The sequence below is a fragment of the Bactrocera latifrons genome, unplaced genomic scaffold (genome assembly GCF_001853355.1).
Source record: "Bactrocera latifrons isolate USDA-ARS-PBARC rearing strain unplaced genomic scaffold, ASM185335v1 scaffold_16, whole genome shotgun sequence".
Taxonomy (NCBI): domain Eukaryota; kingdom Metazoa; phylum Arthropoda; class Insecta; order Diptera; family Tephritidae; genus Bactrocera; species Bactrocera latifrons.
In genome coordinates, this window is record NW_017535074.1 from 718,034 (window position 1) to 739,749 (window position 21,716).

The 21,716-nt window shown below is 32.9% G+C and overlaps 1 protein-coding gene across 3 annotated transcripts in view; it reads left to right on the forward strand.

Annotated features, from left to right (window-relative positions):
- The window catches only part of LOC108966443 (protein Tob1), a 44,626-nt gene extending 23,683 nt beyond the window's left edge, over positions 1-20,943 (forward strand). Inside the window, exons 1-5 of one of the 3 annotated variants that reach the window (XM_018929357.1) lie at positions 3,963-4,192; positions 16,527-17,680; positions 19,025-19,201; positions 19,266-19,612; positions 19,686-20,943. In XM_018929357.1, coding sequence (XP_018784902.1) covers positions 17,528-17,680; positions 19,025-19,201; positions 19,266-19,612; positions 19,686-20,616 — 1,608 coding nt within the window. In that variant the 5' untranslated portion in view covers positions 3,963-4,192; positions 16,527-17,527 and the 3' untranslated portion in view covers positions 20,617-20,943. Of the gene's footprint in view, positions 1-3,962; positions 4,193-16,526; positions 17,681-19,024; positions 19,202-19,265; positions 19,613-19,685 lie in introns of those variants that run through there. The other 2 variants (XM_018929356.1, XM_018929358.1) reach the window with 2 other exon arrangements.
- Positions 20,944-21,716: the final 773 nt, after the last annotated feature.

Below are 21,716 nucleotides of genomic sequence, written 5' to 3' on the forward strand. Positions count from 1 at the left end.
TATTTCTGTGTATTCTTATGTCTGTGTCGAGTGTTATCCCTGTCTCTTATACACATCTATATTTTACATATACATACTTACGCATTAAAAAAAATTAAAAAAAGAAAATATGAAAACAATTGATTAAAATAAAATAAAAATTAAAAAAAAATGTTAATACTAAAAATAAAAATATAAAAACAAATTTGTAATAACAAGTAAAATTAGTCTGCCAAAACAACTGTTTATATAAAATATTTACAACAACATACATTGCATTTACTTACGCATTCCGCTTCTTAATTATGGAAAATATGCTTGTAAATTGCTCATAAAATTATCTCCTCGCAATTTGCCGTTAGTTGTCGTGTCTGCGGCTACGCTGTTATGCCAGAAAGCGCGCGACGTAAGGCGCACTTTGGTATTTGATTTGCGCATCAAATACAATTTTCGCAATTGTAAACATTTTCAAATTAAAATTGAAATCATAAACTTTCAAAGTTTATAAATTTCGTATTTCAACACACTGCAACAAATTCTACGACAACAACAGCTACCACACAATTTGTCTACAAGTTCATATATTATATATGTATGTATATATTATATATATATATATACATATATATATGTACACACTCACGTGAGTTATTCTCTATAATTATTGCATTTTATAGTAACAAAGGGGCTCTTGTTTGACAATACACACTTCACATGCGATTTATGAGCGTCAATTTGATTTACGACACTTTTACAGCTTCTATATAATAACTGTGTATGTGTGTTATTACTGTAGGTGCTGCTGTGAGTTGAAACAAAGCAATAGCTATTCATTAGATTATGAATTGATTGGTTCATCGGTCAGCCATAACCACACGCTGGTCATTGAAAAGTGTAAAAAGTTTGAAAAGCAAGTGTGAATTCTCTGGAAATGAATTTTATTTGTTATTTTAAGTCTAAAATGCGAAAATAATTATCAGTAAAAATTGTTCTCTTTTTTTGTTTTTTGTAAGCGAAGGCAATTATTATAATTTTTTTACTAGTGGCAATAAAATAAAAATTATTTGTGTCTGAGGAAATCAAAATATTTTTTTTTTACTTTATTGCTCTTAGCGATGTCTGGAAATTGAATAAATTATATATAAATGTACAAAAATTAAATTGATACAAATTAGAATATAATGTTTAATTTTTATTTCAATTCTGGAAAGAGTAAACAATTATTTTTGATTTTTTCCGAATTTTTAAATTATCAAAAAATCGAAAATTCTTGAAAATTGTTGATTTAATGAGAATTTTTATTTATACCCAGTATTAAGTTTGCCACGATGTTTGTAACACCAAGAAAAAAAATAATAAATGGTTTAAGCCATGCTTGTATATCTGTTCTCATGTGTATGGGAGAACTAGTCTCCTAGTTTTTGAGATAACGGTCTGAAACTTTACACACGTTAATTTTTCGCCAAGTAGCAGATCATTTCCAGAATCAATAATATCAGATCACTATAACATATAGCTGTCATACAAACTAAACGATCGGAACAATGTGCTTGTATGTAAAACTTTTTTATTTGACAAGATATATTGAAATTCGGTATTAATTATTATCCAAAGAAATGGAGACTTTGTTTAGATCGAACTACTATGGCATATAGTTGCGATACAAACTGACCGTTGAAAATCTAGTAATGGAAAATTTTCATATTTAAGACAAATATCTGTACAAAATTCGGCATAAATTATCACGCATGATAATGCTATAATCCCGGAATATATCATTCAGATCGGATCACTATAGCATATAGCTACCATACAAACAGAAATATGACAACAAAGTTTTGGTACAGAAAACTTTTTTATATGACGAGATATCTTTATTATCTGGGGTAACGCTACCATCCCCGGAGAAATTGTTTAGATCGAAGTACTATAGCATATAGCCGACATATGACCGAACAAAATCTAGGTCCTATGGACAACTTTCATATTTGACAGAAATATCTGCATGAAATTCGACACAAACTATTACGCAATATAATGCTATAATTTCCGAACATATGATTGAGATTGGATCCCTATTACATATAGCTGTCACACACACTAAACGATCGGAGAAAGTGCTTGTATGAAAAACTTTTTTGTTTGACAAGATAACTTCATTAAATTTGCTATCAATTATTGTCCAGAGCTATGGTACTATATCCGAATAAATTGTTTAGATCGAGCTACTATATGCTATAGTTGCCATATAAACTGACCGATCAAAATCGAGTTAAAGAGTTTTATACCCTTTTCTGCCATAATAAATACACCTGTGTAGGATACAATTCACATGTGAGTGGTATAATACACCTCTGTAGGGTATAATACACCTGTGTAGGGTATGCTACTTCATTGCAGCCAAAGTTAGCATTTTTTCTTTATTTCCCCTGTGTTATTCAATATTTCATCATGTCTAACCCATAAATTACCTCCACACAAACTACAACAAGCAATAATTATTATTTACACAAATTTTAACAAGAAAAGTTCAAAGAAAAATTGAACCCAACTTACACATATTTAAACATGCCTGCATGAATAATGAAACGTGCAACATTTGTAAAAGCATTTCGAGCAGCTATGCCCGATTCGCTGCTAAAAATATCAGCCTCATACTTGCCCCCATTTTCGCGCTGAACCAAATTGAGCAGAAAGCTATAAAAATCCAAATTTATCATTTCGTAAAATAAATATTTAGAAATCCAATAAAATGTGTGCGGGCAGCGTTGACATTGAACGTGAACTCGCATTGGTTGTTTGCCTGATTTACATATTTACTCGCGCTCATTTTTTTCTTCAAAATTTTTTTTCCATTTTTCTGCTTGAAACAATAAAATTATTTGTGAAATTCTTCCAAAATAAATTAAAATTACGAGTGTAAACACACGCTAGCTAGTCGCCCAGCTAGCGCACAATGAAGACAAAACACAAAGCAAAGCAAAGCAAGTAAACAGCAAGCAAATAAATGAGCAGCCGTGAGTGAGTAACTGCGGCAGCTCCCAGCGAGGCGTGTTGGTCCAAGGCCAGAGGATGTAGTCAATGTACTCATAGGTACGAAATACGAAAGTCTAGCGAACACACACGATAATAACAACCACAACAACAATAACAAGAGCAACAACGAACACATGTGCACCTACATTAATTGTAACGGTAGATTTGTATATAGATATTTGCGGGGAAAAATAGCGAGCAATGAATTTCAACAAACGAAATGTAAATAAGTTTATTTTCTTTTGTTGTTATTGTTGTTACGAAATAGCATCATTGGTGCTTTCACAGCCCACAGGTCAACTCGCTCATGTGTATTCGCATAACGAATGCTTTAATGAGCAATAAAACGGCGAACAGCGAGCACTGTAGAGAACATTTCAAAGGCGCACTAGCGTCCACGTCCCATCCGCCAGCACGCTGTGCTTTGTCTAACGGTTGTACAAAAACCATGCAAACAAATAAACAGCATCGCTGGCAGGTAAATGCACAGTGTAAACGAAATTTTGCGCAAAAACCGCGAATGGCTAATGTCGACTGCCGACGCTGATGTTCGCGGCGGACGGACAATCACTAAACTCACAGTGACTTAATAATTCAAGCCATAAGCAATTATAACGGCATGCTGCTGCTGTCCGCCAATGCAAACTATGTGTGTAAATAAACTGAATGAACGCCCACAGCACAAATGGTTATGCCACACAGAGGCGCGCGCACACACACACACTCACCGAGAGCCGCTAAGTAACTCACACTCTTATTCCCCCTGTGTGGCGCTCATTTCGCTTTCTCATTTGTACGCGTAGATTTGGTCAATTACCGAGCGCTGCCTAGCGCTACGCCTGATTGAATGGATAGCAATGCAGATTTTCATTTTCATTTTAGTTCCCATTGAAAACTGTGCTGCCGTGTCCAACGCTCGCTCGCTCGCTTGCTCGCCTGTCTCGCGTTCGTCAACAGCGCATATAAATTTTAATAAAAACGCGAGTTTCAAGTGCATAGAGTTCCGGTGGGATTGTCGTTGTCGTTAATCAGCAAGCAGCCAGCCCTTCGAGCGGACGCGGTTACGTATACGCCTCGGTGTCTGCAATTGTATTTGGGAAAAAGTTTGCAACTTACATAATAACAAAGCGCGGCTCAAACGCGTGTGTTTGTGCGCGACGTGTCACTATACGCTTGTGTAAGTGTTTGTGTGTGTGTGCGGGTAGTGAATTGAATGAAATTGAATGCGTCCTCTGCCAATTAAACGTTTTAACGCTTGAGCGCGTCACTCATACGCCCCGCCGGATGTCTGTGTGCCGAGAATTTTGTAGTATTGTGTGTAGTGTAGTTTTTTCTAATGTGCGCGCATTTTATTACTTTTATTGTGAAAAATAAAATCACATATGCAATCACGCTACCCCTTTTGTGTGATCTAACAAATGATCTGTGTTTAGTAGTTGCTAGCTGGAGGGTATTGTGCATCTCCACATATACATATATGAATATGTGTGTGTAGAGTTGTTATTGTACATTGATTTAATCAGTAAACACACGCTGGCTCGTAAAATCGCATGAATGAAAGGTTTCATTGTTGCGTTGCCAGCTTGAAAATGCGGAAATGTGCGCACATAAAAAACGCAGCTTTTAATTGCATTAGCGTAACTGTCGACTTTGTTTTGAATTTCCTTAATTTGCGAAAATTTATGCTACTATTGCGTATTGTGGAGAAGTTTGAGAATTTTTCGCGATATTATGAAATATTTCGAATTTGAAGTTCAGCTCTTATTTTCGAAACAGTAAGCAATACTCAGCTATTCAACATCAGCCTGAATGTAGGCAAGCTTTTATTTTTTTATATCGGAAAATTGAATGAAATAAATGTGAGTAGATGTTGGCTGTGTTTATAATAATAGTTGTAGGTGAATTTGAAATAAATAAATTCAAAAAAATCTGAATATGAAAAAAAAAGGAAAATTAGAAAAAAAACCATTTAAATAAATATAAAAATAGTTGAAATCGAATTAAAAAATAAAAATTATATAAAATTATAAAAATTCAAAGCGAAGCTTAAATAATAAAAGAAAATGTTAAAATAGTTATAATTGAAACTTAAAAAGTAAACATAAAAATTTCTAAACGCTAAAAAATGAAGCTTAAATAAAAAAATAATAATGTCAAAGTGTTAAAATGTTAAAATAATTATAATCGAAACTTAAAAAATGAACAAAAACAATGAAATATTCAAAATTGTATTATTATAAAACTTTAAACATTTATTTTAATCAAAAATGTAATAAAAAACGAATAAAAATATAATCAAAAGTATTTTAACAAAAATGTTGAAGTAAGTAATTATTTAAAAAAGTAAATCGAAGTAATTAAAAAGAAAAATAATATTTTCTAATAATTTTTGTTACACATAGCAAATATTATTTAAAATATTTAATTCATAAAAAATCAAAAATACAAAAAACATATGTTTTTAATTCCATTTAATTTTTTTAAGTTTTTTATAGACAGTTTTTCAATCAATTTAATATTTTTTGATGATAATTGTCAAAATGCTAAAAAACGAAGCTTAAATAATAAAGAAAAACATAAAAAATTTGAAAAATGTTAAAATTGGAGCATACAAAATAAATAAAAATAAGCAAATATTCAAAAATATATTAGCAAACTTTTGAAATAAATATTTAAAAAAAAAATTAAAAAAAGAAATAATAACTTTTGTTAAATATAACACATATTTTTAACAAAACTTTGTTAATAAAAAATTTTAAAATACAAAAAGACATATCTTTCTAATTCCATTTAATTTTTTTCATTCTTTTATTTAATATTTTTTAAATCAATTTAATTTTTTGTGATAGTAAACCCAAATAAATCAAGAAATTAGTATTTAATAACTCGAAAAAATTAAAGTCAATATTTATATAAAATTTATACAAATATTTAGTAATTGTAAAAGTCTTTTCGTATTTCAAATCAAACTTAAACTTGTTTGTCTTTTGTAATGAACTTTAATGAACCAAATATATACCATTTTGGTCAAACACTTTTTTATATTTTTCCGCTAGCTCTGCATTGGCCGAAACAAATGGTAGTCAAGGTCAGGACTATATGGCGGATGGATCAAAACTTCCCAGGCAAGCTGCCCCAACTTTTGCCAAGTCATCAAAGATGTGTGTGTCCTGAAGAAAGACGAAGAAGCCCTTTCTGTTGATTAGTTCTGGTTGTTTTTTCCGATTGTGTGCTTTAGCCTCATCAGTGGTTGACAGTAAAATGTAGAATCAATCGTTCGACCTGGTAGGAGCAGCTCATAGTGGATGATTTCTTTMCAATCCCACCAAACACTCAGCAAAACCTTTCGTGGCGTCAATCCTGGTTTTGCGACCATTTGTTGAGCTTCACGACGTTTGGACCATGATCTTTTTCGCACATTATCGTCGTATTTGATTCACTTTTCGTCTTCTCTTACCAATCGCATCAGAAACAGATCGATTTCATTTCGTTTCAGCAAAGAATCGCAGATGCTAATTCGATCCATTCAATTTTTCACAAACAATTCATGTGATACCCAAACACCGACCGAGCTTATTTTTGTGGCCAACTTTTTTTAAATGGTTCAAAACCGTTTGATGAAGAATGCTAAGTTCCTTAGCGATTTCTTGGCTGCTTATGTGATGGTAATGGTCAATATTTTCCAAAATTTCATCGATTTTTTCAACGATAGGTCGACTAGGGCGAGGTGCATCTTTCACGTCGAAACTTCCAGAACGGAAGCGAGTGAACCATTCATGTGCACGTCTCCGTAAACTTCACAAATTTCATTGGTGGCTTGCGTGACTTTCTTCCATTTTTTATGAAAAAATTTTCAAAATATAGCGAATTTCTTCATTATTTGAAGAGCTGTAACTTTTTTTCAACTATCCTGAGCTTTATTTTTTTTTGGTTAAATGAAACTTTAAATCTCACCCTTATGAAAAGTGATGTTACGTTTTATTTTTCTCACATATATTGAAGAAAATCAAGTAGCATAAACGATTATTTATAATTCTTGAATATCAAAAACTTATTGACCCCTCAATTGAAGTAATTAAAATGCACACTTACGCGACAAGTTAAAGCAAATTTCAATACAATATTCTAAAGCTTACCGATTTTCGATTTTGATCAGCGCTCCACATTTGACTCATTAACTACATTTCTATTGACGAAATTCTTAAAAAGTTCAATGTACACATTAGAATATTTAAAACACACCAGCAAAAAAATAAAATAAATTGTATTTGTTTATAAGGGAACCACAAGCAATTCTTCTTCTGTACATATATACCATAAGTACACATGTATGAGTCCGTGTGTGCGTGTGTATATTTGGAGTGACTTCACGGCAATTAAAAGACATTGACTCGGGCGAACAAGTTTTCAAGTAAAGTTCACGTTGCCTTTTGAAACGCAATTAAGTGACATTTTAGATAAAATTTTTTAGCTGTTTATTAAGATTGTATTTGTATTTTTTTGTTTGCGCAATTCTGACTTGTATATCAACTATGTCAAGTGTATATGAGTGATTTTTAATTAAAACGTATTCAGGGTTAAGGTACGGAGAGCAGCGAAAATATTTGCATAGGAATGAAATGCTTGGAAGACATTCATTTATAGGTTAGAATATACTATAAGTGCGTAAAAAATGTTATTGGAGCAGAAAAACTGAAAACCAATAGCAAATAAGGGAAATCATATCGTCACCTCAAATGAAAAACCGCCTATCATAAAAAAAACCGAAAATTGCTGTCGGTTATAATAACCAATATATAAACATTTTATAGCCAAAACTCAAATACTGTCATGGCCATATGAGTGTATGATAACCAATATATAACCATTTTATAACCAAAACCCAAATTTAAATTTTCAATTTGCATGCTTTCTATTACTTAGTTTTTCCTTCGCCTGTAAACTTATGAATAGTGATGTTACGTTATTTTGCAGTTTAGGTGAAGATATATAAAATCCATATGTATTTATAAGTAAAAATTACCGTTTTATAAAAAATATTTGAATAAAATTACCGGTAAATGGTAAATTTTCATAATAGTTTAGAGAAAATAACTTTAGTTTGCCTTTAACCACCTAAATTTAACAATATTGGAATTATTTTTCGAATAGGGTTGTCATTCTTCAATGAAAATTTAGTCATTATAATGAAAAGTCACAATTATTTCGTGGGAAGTGTTGAACTATTAATCATAAATATTTATTATTACTCTTTTATGGAGAATACTTTTCTTTCAGAAATGTATTTCTACGAAATTTAGCAATTTTTTGCAGTAATTTCATTTAGAAAAAAAAATTAAAATTAAAATGATTTATTTTTTTGCCGATCACGAAATGGGAAATATTGTATTAGTTAATTTTTTTGGTATTGGTGGCAACCCTATAAATTTGCCCATCTGTAATTAATTGAAAAATTTTGTAGTGAATACGAATTAAAAAAGTTTATTATTTTAAAAGTTTTTGTTGTATATGGTTGCCATCTATCAATAACCCCAACTGTATTTAATTGAAAATTTTTGTTTATCATTTGGATTTAACACTAGTGAATACGAAGTATATAATATTTTTTTACTTTTATAATTTTTGTGTGTATGGTTGCCACCTATTATTAATTCCAACTGTAATTTATTGAAAAAATTTTTTATCTTTTAGACTTTACACTAATGAATACGAAGTAGAGAATATTTTATTTTTTTATAATACTTTTTTGTATGTGGTTGCCACTTATCAATAACCACAACTATAATCAATTGAACAATTTTGTTATCATTTCAATTTTAGACTAGCGAATACGAAAAGAGAATTTTTGCAAAGTTTTATATATATGTATATATTTTTTTAATTTGGTTGCCACTTATCAATAATCCATATTTCTACCCTTATGATTTTTATATATGTATTTATATACCTGTACTATGCTGAAATGTGCGGCAGTTTTTTCAACAAATAAGAGTATATTTGTTAAAATTCAAGGTTACCATACTTTATTTATGCAAATGTTCATATTTTTATTGAAGAGTTGCCATTTATAATTACAGCACATGAAAAACTCAGTATTCACTTGTTCAATAAATAGAAGTAAGAATCTTAATTAACAATCACAATTTTAAGAAATTTTTGTGGAAAGAAATAAACACTTTTTCTTTATAGCGTTACCAATTATTTAATATATATAAAATTAAAATTTTTAATTTCTCATTTAAAACGCATTATAAAATTTCGACAGTAAAATATATGTAAACAAATCGTTTAAGAAACACAGAACTCATTTTTTTCACACAGAGTTGCCACACTGTAGTACGAGCATTGATTTAAAAAACCATTATTGGTAGCAATTTGAAGGTATTAGTCAGTAAAGTGTTAACAATTAATTAGTTAATTAGTGCAATTAAAGTTTTTCTGTACAAAACTAGTTAGTATCTACTAAGTAAGCAGCGACTATTTACAACAAATATGCGCAGGCAGGTACAAAGACCGCGGTTAGTTGTAAACTAAAGACAACAACCAAAGGGAATGCCGCAAAAATCACCGCAACTAAACAACCGCAAGTGCAAATATGTTAAATACATACAAACAAACATACTTATATGCATATATACATATTTTAGGTACTTAACAAAGCAGTGCAAATATTTTCAATGTCAAGCCAACAAAGTGTCAGCAATAATAAGTACAATGTGACAACCAGCAAATACTGAATGTCAAAAAATGCAACAAAAAGCGAATCAAATCAAATTGTATACCTGAACTGTAAAACAAAGAAAAAAGCAAAACACGCAAAAACAAAAAGTAAAGTTACATAGTTAAAAAAACAACGACAAATTGGCCGGCGAAATGCATTGTAATTGTCAATTTCTGCCGAGTAGATGCTTAATGCAATTAGAAATTGTTATTGTAAGCGCTTCTCCTCAACACTTTTTTTTTTTTTGTCGTACTACAACAAAAACGTTTTGTAATGCGGTGTGTATGTAGTTTGTGCTGTCGCTCGCCCAAGCGGAATGCGCATTGCTGCTAAACAAATGTCACGTGACATTTGTAGACGGCTGCATGCTGACACACGCACACACACACACATACATGCACACATGCAAAGTTTATTTGTGTGCATATAGCTTTTCTTCGCTAAACGCTCGTTCCTAATGCCAATGCGGCTTCCTTGTCGAACACAGCAGAATGGCACCAAGTATGTTGTTGTTGTTTTTGTTTTCGTTATAGTTATAGTTGTTTCCTTTACCACTGCTTCTGGGTGGCTGTGACCCAAGCTGCCGCAAGACTATGCGGACGACTCACATGGCATGCCATGTTCTCGTTACGTTAAGTGCCAATTTTGTTTTTTTTTTTTTTCTAAATGCGCTGACACACTGGCATTTATTCAAAAGCAAACAGAAGCAACAACAACAACCGAAACGTTTAAATGGCAAAGGAATTACCAAATCGAACAAACAATGCATATGTCCCACTGAGGCGAAAATGGCACACATATCGATTGAAATGCAAATATTTGCAAAGATACAATCGGCGCTGTCTACTTAAATACAATTAAATGCTTCACTTCCCTTTACAAGTAGCATGCACCAAAAATAGAGAATTACATATGATTTGAAAGAATGTGTATTTTTATAAGCTCACTTGACTAAATTGGAGCATTTTCGAAGTAATTTTCGTTGATAGCGTTACGGAAAAAAACGTAATTAGATTTTTTACTTGAAACCGCTTACGAAATCGAATATGTAACTTCGATTTCGAAAGAAAATATTTCGAACTTTATCTTGAAAAAACTTGAAAGCTAATCTCGAACAAAGGGCGCAAAAAATAATGAAAATTTTAATATTTTCGAAAAAAATTCGGAGTTAATGCTTTGAGTAAACAATGAAATATTTAAAATATAAAATGAGCATGACGATATTAATAAGAAACAGTTTATTTCGATTTTTAATATACTTGAACAATATTACTTAACTACGAAATTTCGATAAGTACCATCAGTTCGTAACACTTCCACTATAAAAATTAATTATGTAACATTTTTCACAATCGAAACATAACAAACAACAATAGCTTCCGAAAACATTATTAAAGTAGACAGCGGACGGCTTGTGACATATTCGAATATGTTTAACATTTTTCATTCGAAGCAATTCGAACAATTTTCTTTACGTATAAGTATTATATAATGTACTACGTTTCAACTTCGCTTTAAAGTGACTATGACCTAACAACCTGACAATGATTTTCATTACTTTGAGTGCCAAATTTTATTTCTGTGCGAGCTGTTGACCCAAGTCACTGCACATAGTATTTATATTGTTGGCAGCTCAGCTCTTATGACATACTATTTTTTACTTCTATTATGGTACGTAATACTCGTTTAAGCGCCAATTTTTACAAAATACTACATTGACATATTGGCACTTAGTCAAAAATGAGGAAGTAAGAAGAAAATAAGTAATAAGTATGAAGATTCGATTAGAACACAAGTTGAGTCAAATAATTTCGAAAAAATAATTTCGAACTAGATCTTCGAAAAAAATAATTTTAATTTCGAACAGTTTTCAACTCTCTAGAACCCAAAACTATATAGATAATTTTATCTAAGAAAGCATATCTGTATATTTGGTCATTTAACTGAAATTAAAACTTAATCGAAGTAATTTCGGCCGACATTATTACGGAGAAGTTACAAACTTTTAATTTTTTACGAAAATCGGCTTGAAAAGTCAATTAAAAAACAAGTTGAGGCTATTGATTTCGAAAAAAAATTCGAAAGTTAATTTCGATCTTAAAAAAAAAACAATTCCCAACTTACTAGAAAACAAAAAGATACAAATAATTATATATCTTACAAGGAATATCAGTACATATGGTCATAAAACTAAAATTAAAGCTTTTTCGAAGAAATTTCTGCCGATATCGTTATAGATAAGTTACGAATCTCAATTTTTTACGAGAAACAGGTTGAAGAATCTATTGGAACATAAGTTGTGGCAATTGATTTCGAATAAAATTTTTTTCGAACATAAACTTCGAAAGCTTGAAAGTTAATTTTGAAAAAAAAAACATTTCCCACCTCTCGAGAACCCAAAACTAGTCAGAAAACTGAATATCTGTATATATAGTCACTTAACTAAAATTAAAGTTTTTCGAAGTAATTTGATACGAAACGGTAATTAAAAATAATTTTTTAAGACTTTCTATTTACGAATATTTAATTAAAATCGCAAAAATGTCTTTTACCTTTTCAAATGCCAAAGCTGCTTAAACTTTCACGAAATTGACCAAATAAAATATAAAAATCAAAATAATTTTAATAAAAAAATTAAGATTTTTATGTAATTAATTATGATAACTATAATTAAAGTTATCATTTTTGGTATATTGTCTTCGAAGATGTCACATATTTTTCGCTATTTGTAAATACAATTCTAAGGCTTTGTGAGACCGCATAAAATCTAAATCGATATGAAATCGCAATGCAAAAGTTATTAGAATAGCAAAAGCTCAATGCCGTACAGAAAAATCGCTTACACAGAAAGTTATGTAATAGCAATTCAGTCATTTGTTGTTTGCGGCGGGTTTTGCAAATTCGATTTTCTCATACTTAAACCGCATTACCACAAATGCCTTGCCGTAAAAGTTATGTTAAACACTTAATTTCTCGATACATTTGCTATGATTTCACTTTCGCTGCAGAATTTTGTTGAACAAAGGCAGCGACAGCAAATCCTTGTAAAATGTAATCAAATACATGCTGTGAATCACATTTGTCCGTTGTGTGTATGTGTGTGTGGGTCACATTCCCACTCATACTACTGCATTGACATAAAGAGAATTTATAAAAAATCTAAGGCTTAAAATTCCATAATATTTTATTTCAGTCAAACGCACACATATGTACATAAATTGACGCGATGTAAATGCTTTAGTATCCGTATGTGTGCGTGTGTGCATAAATAACTGTGCCTTGCTCCATTTAGATTTGCTGTCGCCGATTTGTTGCGCGTACATGATTACAAGGCGTCTAAAAAAATGTATGTGCACACTTGTATACATGTGTACATATTATGTATGTGTGTATATGTGTTTTGTGTTATGTATGTGTAAGTGCGCACATATGTACTGCTGTAATGTAATATTTTAACAAGGATTGGTAGTCATGTCAACAGACACACTTTGACTCCAGTCACTGCCTGTGCCCCCGATTGTTGTTATTGTTCCTTTACACATATACGAGTATCTCTGCTGCCTCGTTTTTAACCCGCTTATTGTTGACTTGATTTTATTTAAAGTAAATACTACAACAATTTTCGTCGCCCAATCGATTCAATGGCGTGGAAAGAAAATTATCATCGTCAAATGGATGTGTGCGGGGGGCGGAGAGGCAGTGTTGAGGCGGTTAACCCCTGACACTCGTAAGCTGTCACCACACTGTCTATGGCTGCTTTGGAGCGCTACGGTGCACTTAAGTGTTGGTAGCGCATATGTATGTACATGTCTGTATGAATGTATGTATATGTGTGTTTGTATTTATCTCCCTCTACATTTGTAGTCATGTACTTTGTGCCTGATTATGCCTAAGCGTATGTATCATTTATTTCTGGCAACTTTTTACTTAACCAAAACCTTAATTTCATTACAATGAGCGTGCGGGGATTACTCAGGCTGCGCACATATAAAAGTTTTGCGTCAATCCTAAATTCGCCAAATGTGTTTTTCTGACAAAATTGGCTGCATTGCTGTGGAAAGTCTTTATGGCCCAAGAAATGATAAATTTCCGTTCAGTTTTGTGGGCGAAATAAGGGATTTTGCATAATCTGGCTTACGGGAATATTGTATTTGATTAAAATTCAAAGATAACGGCACTTCCAAAAATGCAAATGTGAATGTATGTATGTATGTGGTAAAATAATGTGGAGCATTTTTGAAGATCCCTTCGGCATAATTTTTAATTCCATAAGGCAAATGAGCGTTATTTCCATTTTAGTGCAAATAATGTGCCATAAATCATTGCATATTTAATGAAAGTTCTGAGCTGATGAAAGCTCTCAAAATATATTTTTTGTCAATATTATTATTTGTGTTTTTTAATATGATATCATATACAATTTATGAAAGCTGTCCAAAAATATGTTTAGTTAATATTATATAATTATTTTCTTTTTATTACGAAACTAATTCACATATAATTAGTGAAAGCTTTGAGATGATGAAAGCTCTCAAAAAATGTTTTATGTAAATATTATTATTTTTTTTAATATGAAACTACGTCATACACAATTATTGAAAGCTTTGAGCTGATGAAAGCTCTCAAAAAATATTTTTGTCAAAAAATTGAAATGAAAACTGTGAAAACTCTTCAAAAATATAATATTTTTTATATATTCTCAATATTTGTAGTAAATCTTAAAGGAAAATTCATAAAATTTGAATTAAACGTTATTTATTGAAACATTTTGAAATTGAGACTTTAGTACAAGTACTTGACATCTTTATATCAATCTAGACAAATAATTGGTGAATAAAAATACAACAAAATGAAATGTTTAATATCCTTAGTGTTTTAATTGAGATCATTTTATCTTTAGCATATGCTTAAAATTCCCATTGCCACCCTAGCCGAAAAATTAACCTTTTCGCTCACTCAACTGTCTCCATTAAGCTCTCTGACTCATTTTGATGAATTCGTTGTCACGTGAAAATACAGAAAAAATATACGAAACTCGAGAAAATAATTCTATCACATAAAATAACCACATTATAGATTCAACAAATTACATGGTAATAAAAATATTTAAACTCTCCAAAATAAAGTAAAGGGAAAAACCTGCGACTAAGGTTACAAAAGCGCGATTACATATCAATTCTACTTTTTTTGGCTGGCGCGAATTGAGTCAAGAGCATGGCGCACATAAATAAAAATCATAACAATAAATAAAACTGAAAATTTACACCTTCGAAAAGTGTCTGACACTGCACTATGAAATATTTGCTAAATGAATTCGAAAAAACAACAAAACTCGCCGCAGTTGTTGTTGTGTTGTTGCGACGAAAAGATTTACGACAGCTGCTTAGCATGCTGTCACGGGCACTCGTGCTATCGAAAAGCTACAGCAACAATAGTAAAAACAAATAAAACTGTATTAAAGACATTGCAGTATTTTTGCTTTACAGACTTATCTGGCCTTAACGCGGCGGAAACGTTCAATGAGCGAGGAATTTCAAAAAATAAATGTACTATTTTTTGTATATTTAAATAATTTATGTTTTGAGAAAACTAAAAGTTTAACACGAAGTTTTACAAATAATTATACGATATTCTAAAAAAAAAAATCTCTCACATAAAGAAAGCTTTCAAGCTTATAATTTTGTTATAACATATATTAACTTTTTCTCTCAAAAGTTACAAAAAAAATTTATATACATATAATTTTTTAATGACTCTCAAAAATGTCAAAATATGGAAGCAATGAATGATTTAAGCTGATGAAAGCTTTACATTTTTTTCATTTTCTCACAAAAATGTCAAAAAATTCGTTTGGAAACAGGAAAAACTTTAACCTAATGAAACCTCTGAAAAATAAAAAAATACCTAAGAATAATAGGTAGTTTTAGGAACATTGTTAGCTTAAAGCTTTCATGGTATTAATTAAAATTTTCTTCAATTATTGCAAAAAATATTTTATACACAAAAGATGAAAGCTCAGAAAAAATGTAATTATAAATTTATAAATTAACGTTTTCTCGCAAAAATCGCAAAAACTTCATTACACAAATAGTACAAGCATGCAGTTAATGAATGCTCTCAAAAATAATAATTTTTTTCATAATGTCAAAGAACTCGTATGGAAGCAGTGAAAGCTCTAGGATCTTGAAAATACTTTTTATTATACACTGTTTTATAGCATAAATTACACTTTTGGATCAAATATTTGCAAAAAAAAGCAAATATACAAAGATGAAAGCTTTGCTGTTATTGTTGTTGTAGCGCCAGAATTCTGCCGACGGTCCTTGGACGGATAATAGCTGCCGGCCCGTTTCAGTTACGTAGATCCAATTGTGGTAGGAACGTAAGATGAAAGTTTGAAAAAGAAGAAAGCTTTGATAAAAAGATTAAAGCTCAGTTTTTTTCAGTCTGCTTTCTGTTTTGTTTCCTAGTATTAATTAACATTTTTTCTGAAAATTTGCAAAAAATTTCATATACAATTTGTAAAAGCTCTGAGCTGATGAAAACTCTAAAAAAAATATTTTGTCAAAAAATGCATATTCCATAAAGTGAAAGTTAAATTTTTTTTTTTTTTTTTTTAACAATACATAAATATTTTCTGTCCAAAGTTGTAAAACAGAAATTTCATAGAAGTGAAAGCTTTAAACTAATGACAGCTTTTGTAATCAGAATTTTTGTGTGATGTGAATTAAAATTTTCTCTGAAAGCACTGAACTAATGAAATAATTTTATATAATTTTTTTAATTGCAGGTAGTCAGGACAATTCTCCAAAAGAACTTTAAACGAAGAAAGTAAAGTAAAAAAAACACTACTCAGCTACACAAACAACGACAAAGCTCCTGGAATATTTCGATGAGTTACACCGCAATAGCAAGAACAAGAAAAAAATAAACCAAAATTTGCAGAAACCAACATAAATTAGTAACAACAACAACAAAAGTTATACAACAACAAAAATACAAGATAGACAAAGAATTCTCAACCAGTTAATAAGTGAACTAAAGAAAGCAAGCTTAATATTTAATACAACAAAAACAACATTACAACCAACAAAAATAATAAGAATGCGCTTAAAACTTTAAAGCCCACAGACGGCAACCACAAACATAAATAAAGACACACTTACAAACAAACAGACAGACAGACGGCCGCAGACAAAAGTCAAGTCATTTCGGAATACGAACATACAAATTTATAAGAAATTGCCAAAACAAAAGCAAATAGCAACAGCAACCATTAAATAGTTTGAAAAACGTGCAGCCGCAAAACGCGAGCGATTAAATTTGCATTAACAGCACGCAGCAATAACAACAACAGCAGCCGCAACCACAAGCATAAAAAATAAGCAAATAGTCTCAGCTTACGAACAAAGGGCAGAGGCAAAGGAGCAGCCAAATAATTGAAATAAACCTGCAAGCCACAGCAACAACAACGGCAGCACGTTCGTTATAATTAAATTATCACGACGCGACAGTATTCGACAACAAAGGCAACAACAAATCAATATATTAACATTACTATAAAAACGGCAACAACAGCAATAACAAACAGCGCAATTCCAAAACGGTGACAGCGCCATCTACTTGCCTACAGACAAGCATACATACCAATAACCAAATTAACAAATATAATAAAGTAAAGTGCGTCTGCAGCGGCGGCGATTACGATTGATACATACTTACATAGAATAAATCAAAAGCAGTCGCGGCAGCAATAACAACAGCAATAAGCAGTACAGCAACAGCAACAAAATGCATATAGAAATTCAGGTGGCGTTAAATTTCGTGATTTCGTATCTTTACAACAAACTGCCAAGGCGACGTGTGAACATTTTCGGCGAGGAGCTGGAGAAGGCGTTGAAGGATAAGTTCCAAGGCCACTGGTATCCGGAGAAACCCTTCAAGGTGAGTACTTAATTCATTTTTCATTTAATTCTCAGTAAGAAAAATATTGGTAGGTTGTAAATAAACTTTAAAGACACGCTTGACTTCTGCTAGAACAGTAGAATTCCTTGTTCTAACAACAGTTGCTATATAAAGTGTAGATCCAAGTGTTGTTAGAGAAAGACCTTGACAGTTTCGTCAAGTTACTTTATTTGATTTGCATTTGACAGCAAAATATATTGTTTTGTGACGTCATAAAGTTTTTACACTTACTTTGTAAGTTTGACAGTTCGAGTTAGTTATGACTTAGCCCTCCACAATCTGCTCTATCATTATTGAAGCCTGCTTTTATATAGTCATATTCACATTGGGCTACGAACTCAGTTTCTGAGCAATATTCAAAAGAGCTCTCACAAGTTTAGAAAGAGTTTTGGTCATTTAAAATCTTCTTTTGCCTTCGCCTAGTGGCTGAAGATAGTTGACAACTTACAGTTGCTCATTAGTTAGGTAAAATCTTAGCCCTTCACAATCTGCTCTATCAGTGTACAAGCCTGCTTTAATGCTGTCATGTTCTCATTGGACTACGATCTCGGTACCCAACCAAAAAATATTCAAAAGAGCTCTGACAAGTTGCGAAAGAGTTTTCGTCATCAAAAATCGTCTCTTGTCGCCACCTAGGGGCTGAAGATAGTTTACAACTTGCAGTTTCTCTATTGGTCGTTTAACATCAAGCCAGAAAACTCGAATGGAAAGAGAAGCTCAGCCAAATATTTAGCAAAGGTTCAGGTATCAATTAGATATCACACATTTACCTGTATTCCTACAGTAACTGTGTACGAACTATACAATTGTTCTCAAAATATCAAACAAAACCAACCTACCTAGTGGAAGACTAGCCACTATTCTTAAAATTTTTTTTTAAAGGTTAATCTTTTACCCATAGGAGCTCTAAAAATACTCCAAAATTCGGGAAATTCGGGAAGAGGGATCTTTTTGTTAGGCTGAGTGATTAAAGTTGACCAGAAAACAGTCTCACATCATTTTTCCTTTGATTACAATTTGAACAAAGTTTACCGAAAAATGGGTTCCAAACCAAGTACTGAGAAGAAGTCAATATATATTCGGAACCTATGTGAAAACAGGTTAAAATCTTTACTGTAAAGAAACGTTCGAAGGTTAGTTAGAAGTCTAAACCTTTTTGACGAAACTACTCTCGAAGCAACGGACCTCAAGTTATGAAAAACTTTTGAACAACATCATAATGCATTAGTTAGCTCGTCCAGTTTTGAGAGATAGATAAAAGCTACAGAAAATTATCTAATATGTATTTAATTATTGAACGAAATTTTTCCCTCCACACTTCAGGGTTCGGCATTCCGTTGCTTGAAAACTGGCGATCCGATCGATTCGGTTTTGGAGCGTGCTGCGCGCGAGAGCGGTGTACCTATTGCTGATATTTTAGAGAATTTGCCTGCCGAGCTGTCAGTTTGGGTGGATCCCGGCGAGGTCTCCTACCGCATTGGCGAAAAGGGTGCTGTGAAGGTAAAAACTTAATTTCATTTTTCATATTTTCAATTTAACTAACAGCCGCTCATTGCCTGCGCAGATACTCTACTCGGAAAACAGTGACAATCATGAAGACAACACATCGGCCGATCGTGAGGTCAATAAAACCTTCAATCCCGAAGCGCAATGTTTTCGTCCCATCGATGCGGTCAATACAAGCATGAACAATTTGAGTTTGAGTCCAAAGACTTCACCACATGCTGGCTCATCGCCACATTCGGCATCCTCCAATTCGCCCACCTACAAAGGTAGTCCCAATCCGGCTGCAGCCGCAAACGGTTCTTTCATGCAGCGCACACAGGCGCCACTAACATTCACAACAGCCACCTTTGCTCAGACCAAATTCGGTAGTACCAAATTGAAAACCAGTTCCAAGCGTACCAATAGGTTAGTACATACATATCTCTAGAAGAGCGAATTTTTTTAAATATTTTTTTTTTTTTCTTTACTCTCTACCCAGCAGCAGTTCATACCGCATGTCGCCCACTGAGTTCTCCAACTACATTAAACAACGTGCCATGCAACAACAACAACAGCAACTACATCATGGCGGACATGGTAATCCGAACCTGGCGCAACCACCGAATCACTTCGGTCCCATCGGACCCGTCTCGCCAGCACGTTCGCTCTCACCGAATCCGCTCTCACTGGGCTTGGGACAGAATGGCGCCACAGTCGATCCCTTCTACTTCCCCAACATGGCCTCCATGGGCATGTATCCACAATTCAACGGACATCGAAATGTTTTCGACACGCATTTCCATGCCGCCGAGAATAACGCGCTCTACGGCGGCGGCGCTGCCAATCCGGCCAACGGTGTTCACGGCAAATTTAACAACTATCTGGATCCGCATGGCTTCTACGGCTTGGGCGGTAATCAGCATTTGCAGCAAGCTGCTGCGGTGGCGGCTGCTCATCAGCAGCAACAACAACAGCAATCGCAAATGGCACCACCACCCGGCGTTGTGGGCGCACCGTTGTCGGCACAACAGCAACAACAACAACAGCAACATGTCAATGGCAACAGCAAACTTGTGGTTGAGAAGAATGGCGCGGACAACAACAGCAGCAATAACGGCAATAACAACAGCAATAACGGCATAACTGTGACCGTTTCGAATGGCAGCAGCGCTGCCGACAACACAAACACCATCGTCACCAACAACGCAGTCAACAGTACTGCCCAGCAAACAACCACACCAACAGCTGTCAGCCCGTCGCCATTGGCTGCCGCAGCCGCTGCTGCCGTCGCCGCCAGCGCTGCCGCCGCCGCCGCGGCCAATAGCAGCCAACAACAACAAGACTCAAACAACTCGAAACTGATCGATGGTCTCAACTCGTTCTATTCCAATGCAGCCGGTCCCTACCAGCAACTGTTGGTGGCCAATTAAGGTGTTTGTAATATACATATTTTTTACATGGTTCTTTTTCACATTTTTTTACCGTTGGTTAGTAGCAGCGTGCGCGTGGCGTCGCTGCAGTAGGCATGCACAGAATTATTTTTTTAAAAACTTATTTTTTTAGTAAAAAGTAAACAGAAAAAACCACTGCATGAGCAAAAACAAAAAACAAAAATTATTATAAATATATGTATGTATATTGTATGTTGTACAAAAACAACATAGCTAATATGCAAAACAAAAAAAAAATATGGAGAGGGAGCTGTAGCAAGAAGACAGTGCAAAGCGTCAACTTTTTTAAAGAAAAATTATAACAAATACAAAAACAACAAAACACAAGTTTATAAATAGTGAAATTCTGCTAGTGTAACTGTAATTATTACAACAAAATATGCAAATTAGCAAAAAAAAATTACACATACATAACTACAAATATATGAAGCAATGCTGGCAAGGAGCATAAGCCAGCGAAAAATTGCATGATAGCTACAACAACAAAAGCAGAAAAGCAAGAAATAAGAAAATTAAGCAACTACAACAACATATAAATATATACATATATAAGTACATAAGGGGCGCAGGAGAGAGGTTTTGTAATTATGTGTGTACTCGTGGCACGTGGACGGACGGACAAGCGAAATGCTGCAGCGCATTGTTTTTATAAACAATTTAGATATATATAATGAAATACAACAACAACAAACAAACAAACAAAAAACCTAACCTAAAGCAACACTATCAGCATAGTATACAAAATTTCTCAAGTCGTTTTTTATTAACTAGTTGTAAACGGACCAAAGCGGAAGCGAAAATAGTAACGCAAGCGGTAGTAGTGTGGCTGTAGTAGGGCATGTAGCCAAGGCGCAGCTGGCAAATACATATACAATATTAGTAAATGATACGATCTAGTTAAAGTCTTATTATTGATAAGTTTTAAAGTTAGTCAAAAATGAAAAAGTGAAAATCGTTTTGCTGTTTTTTATACCCCCACACACATTTTTCTAATATTCAAATGTTGTATCTATTATATTACATAAGCGTAAAAAAAAACATATGTACCATATACTATATATGAAAATATGAGAATGTTA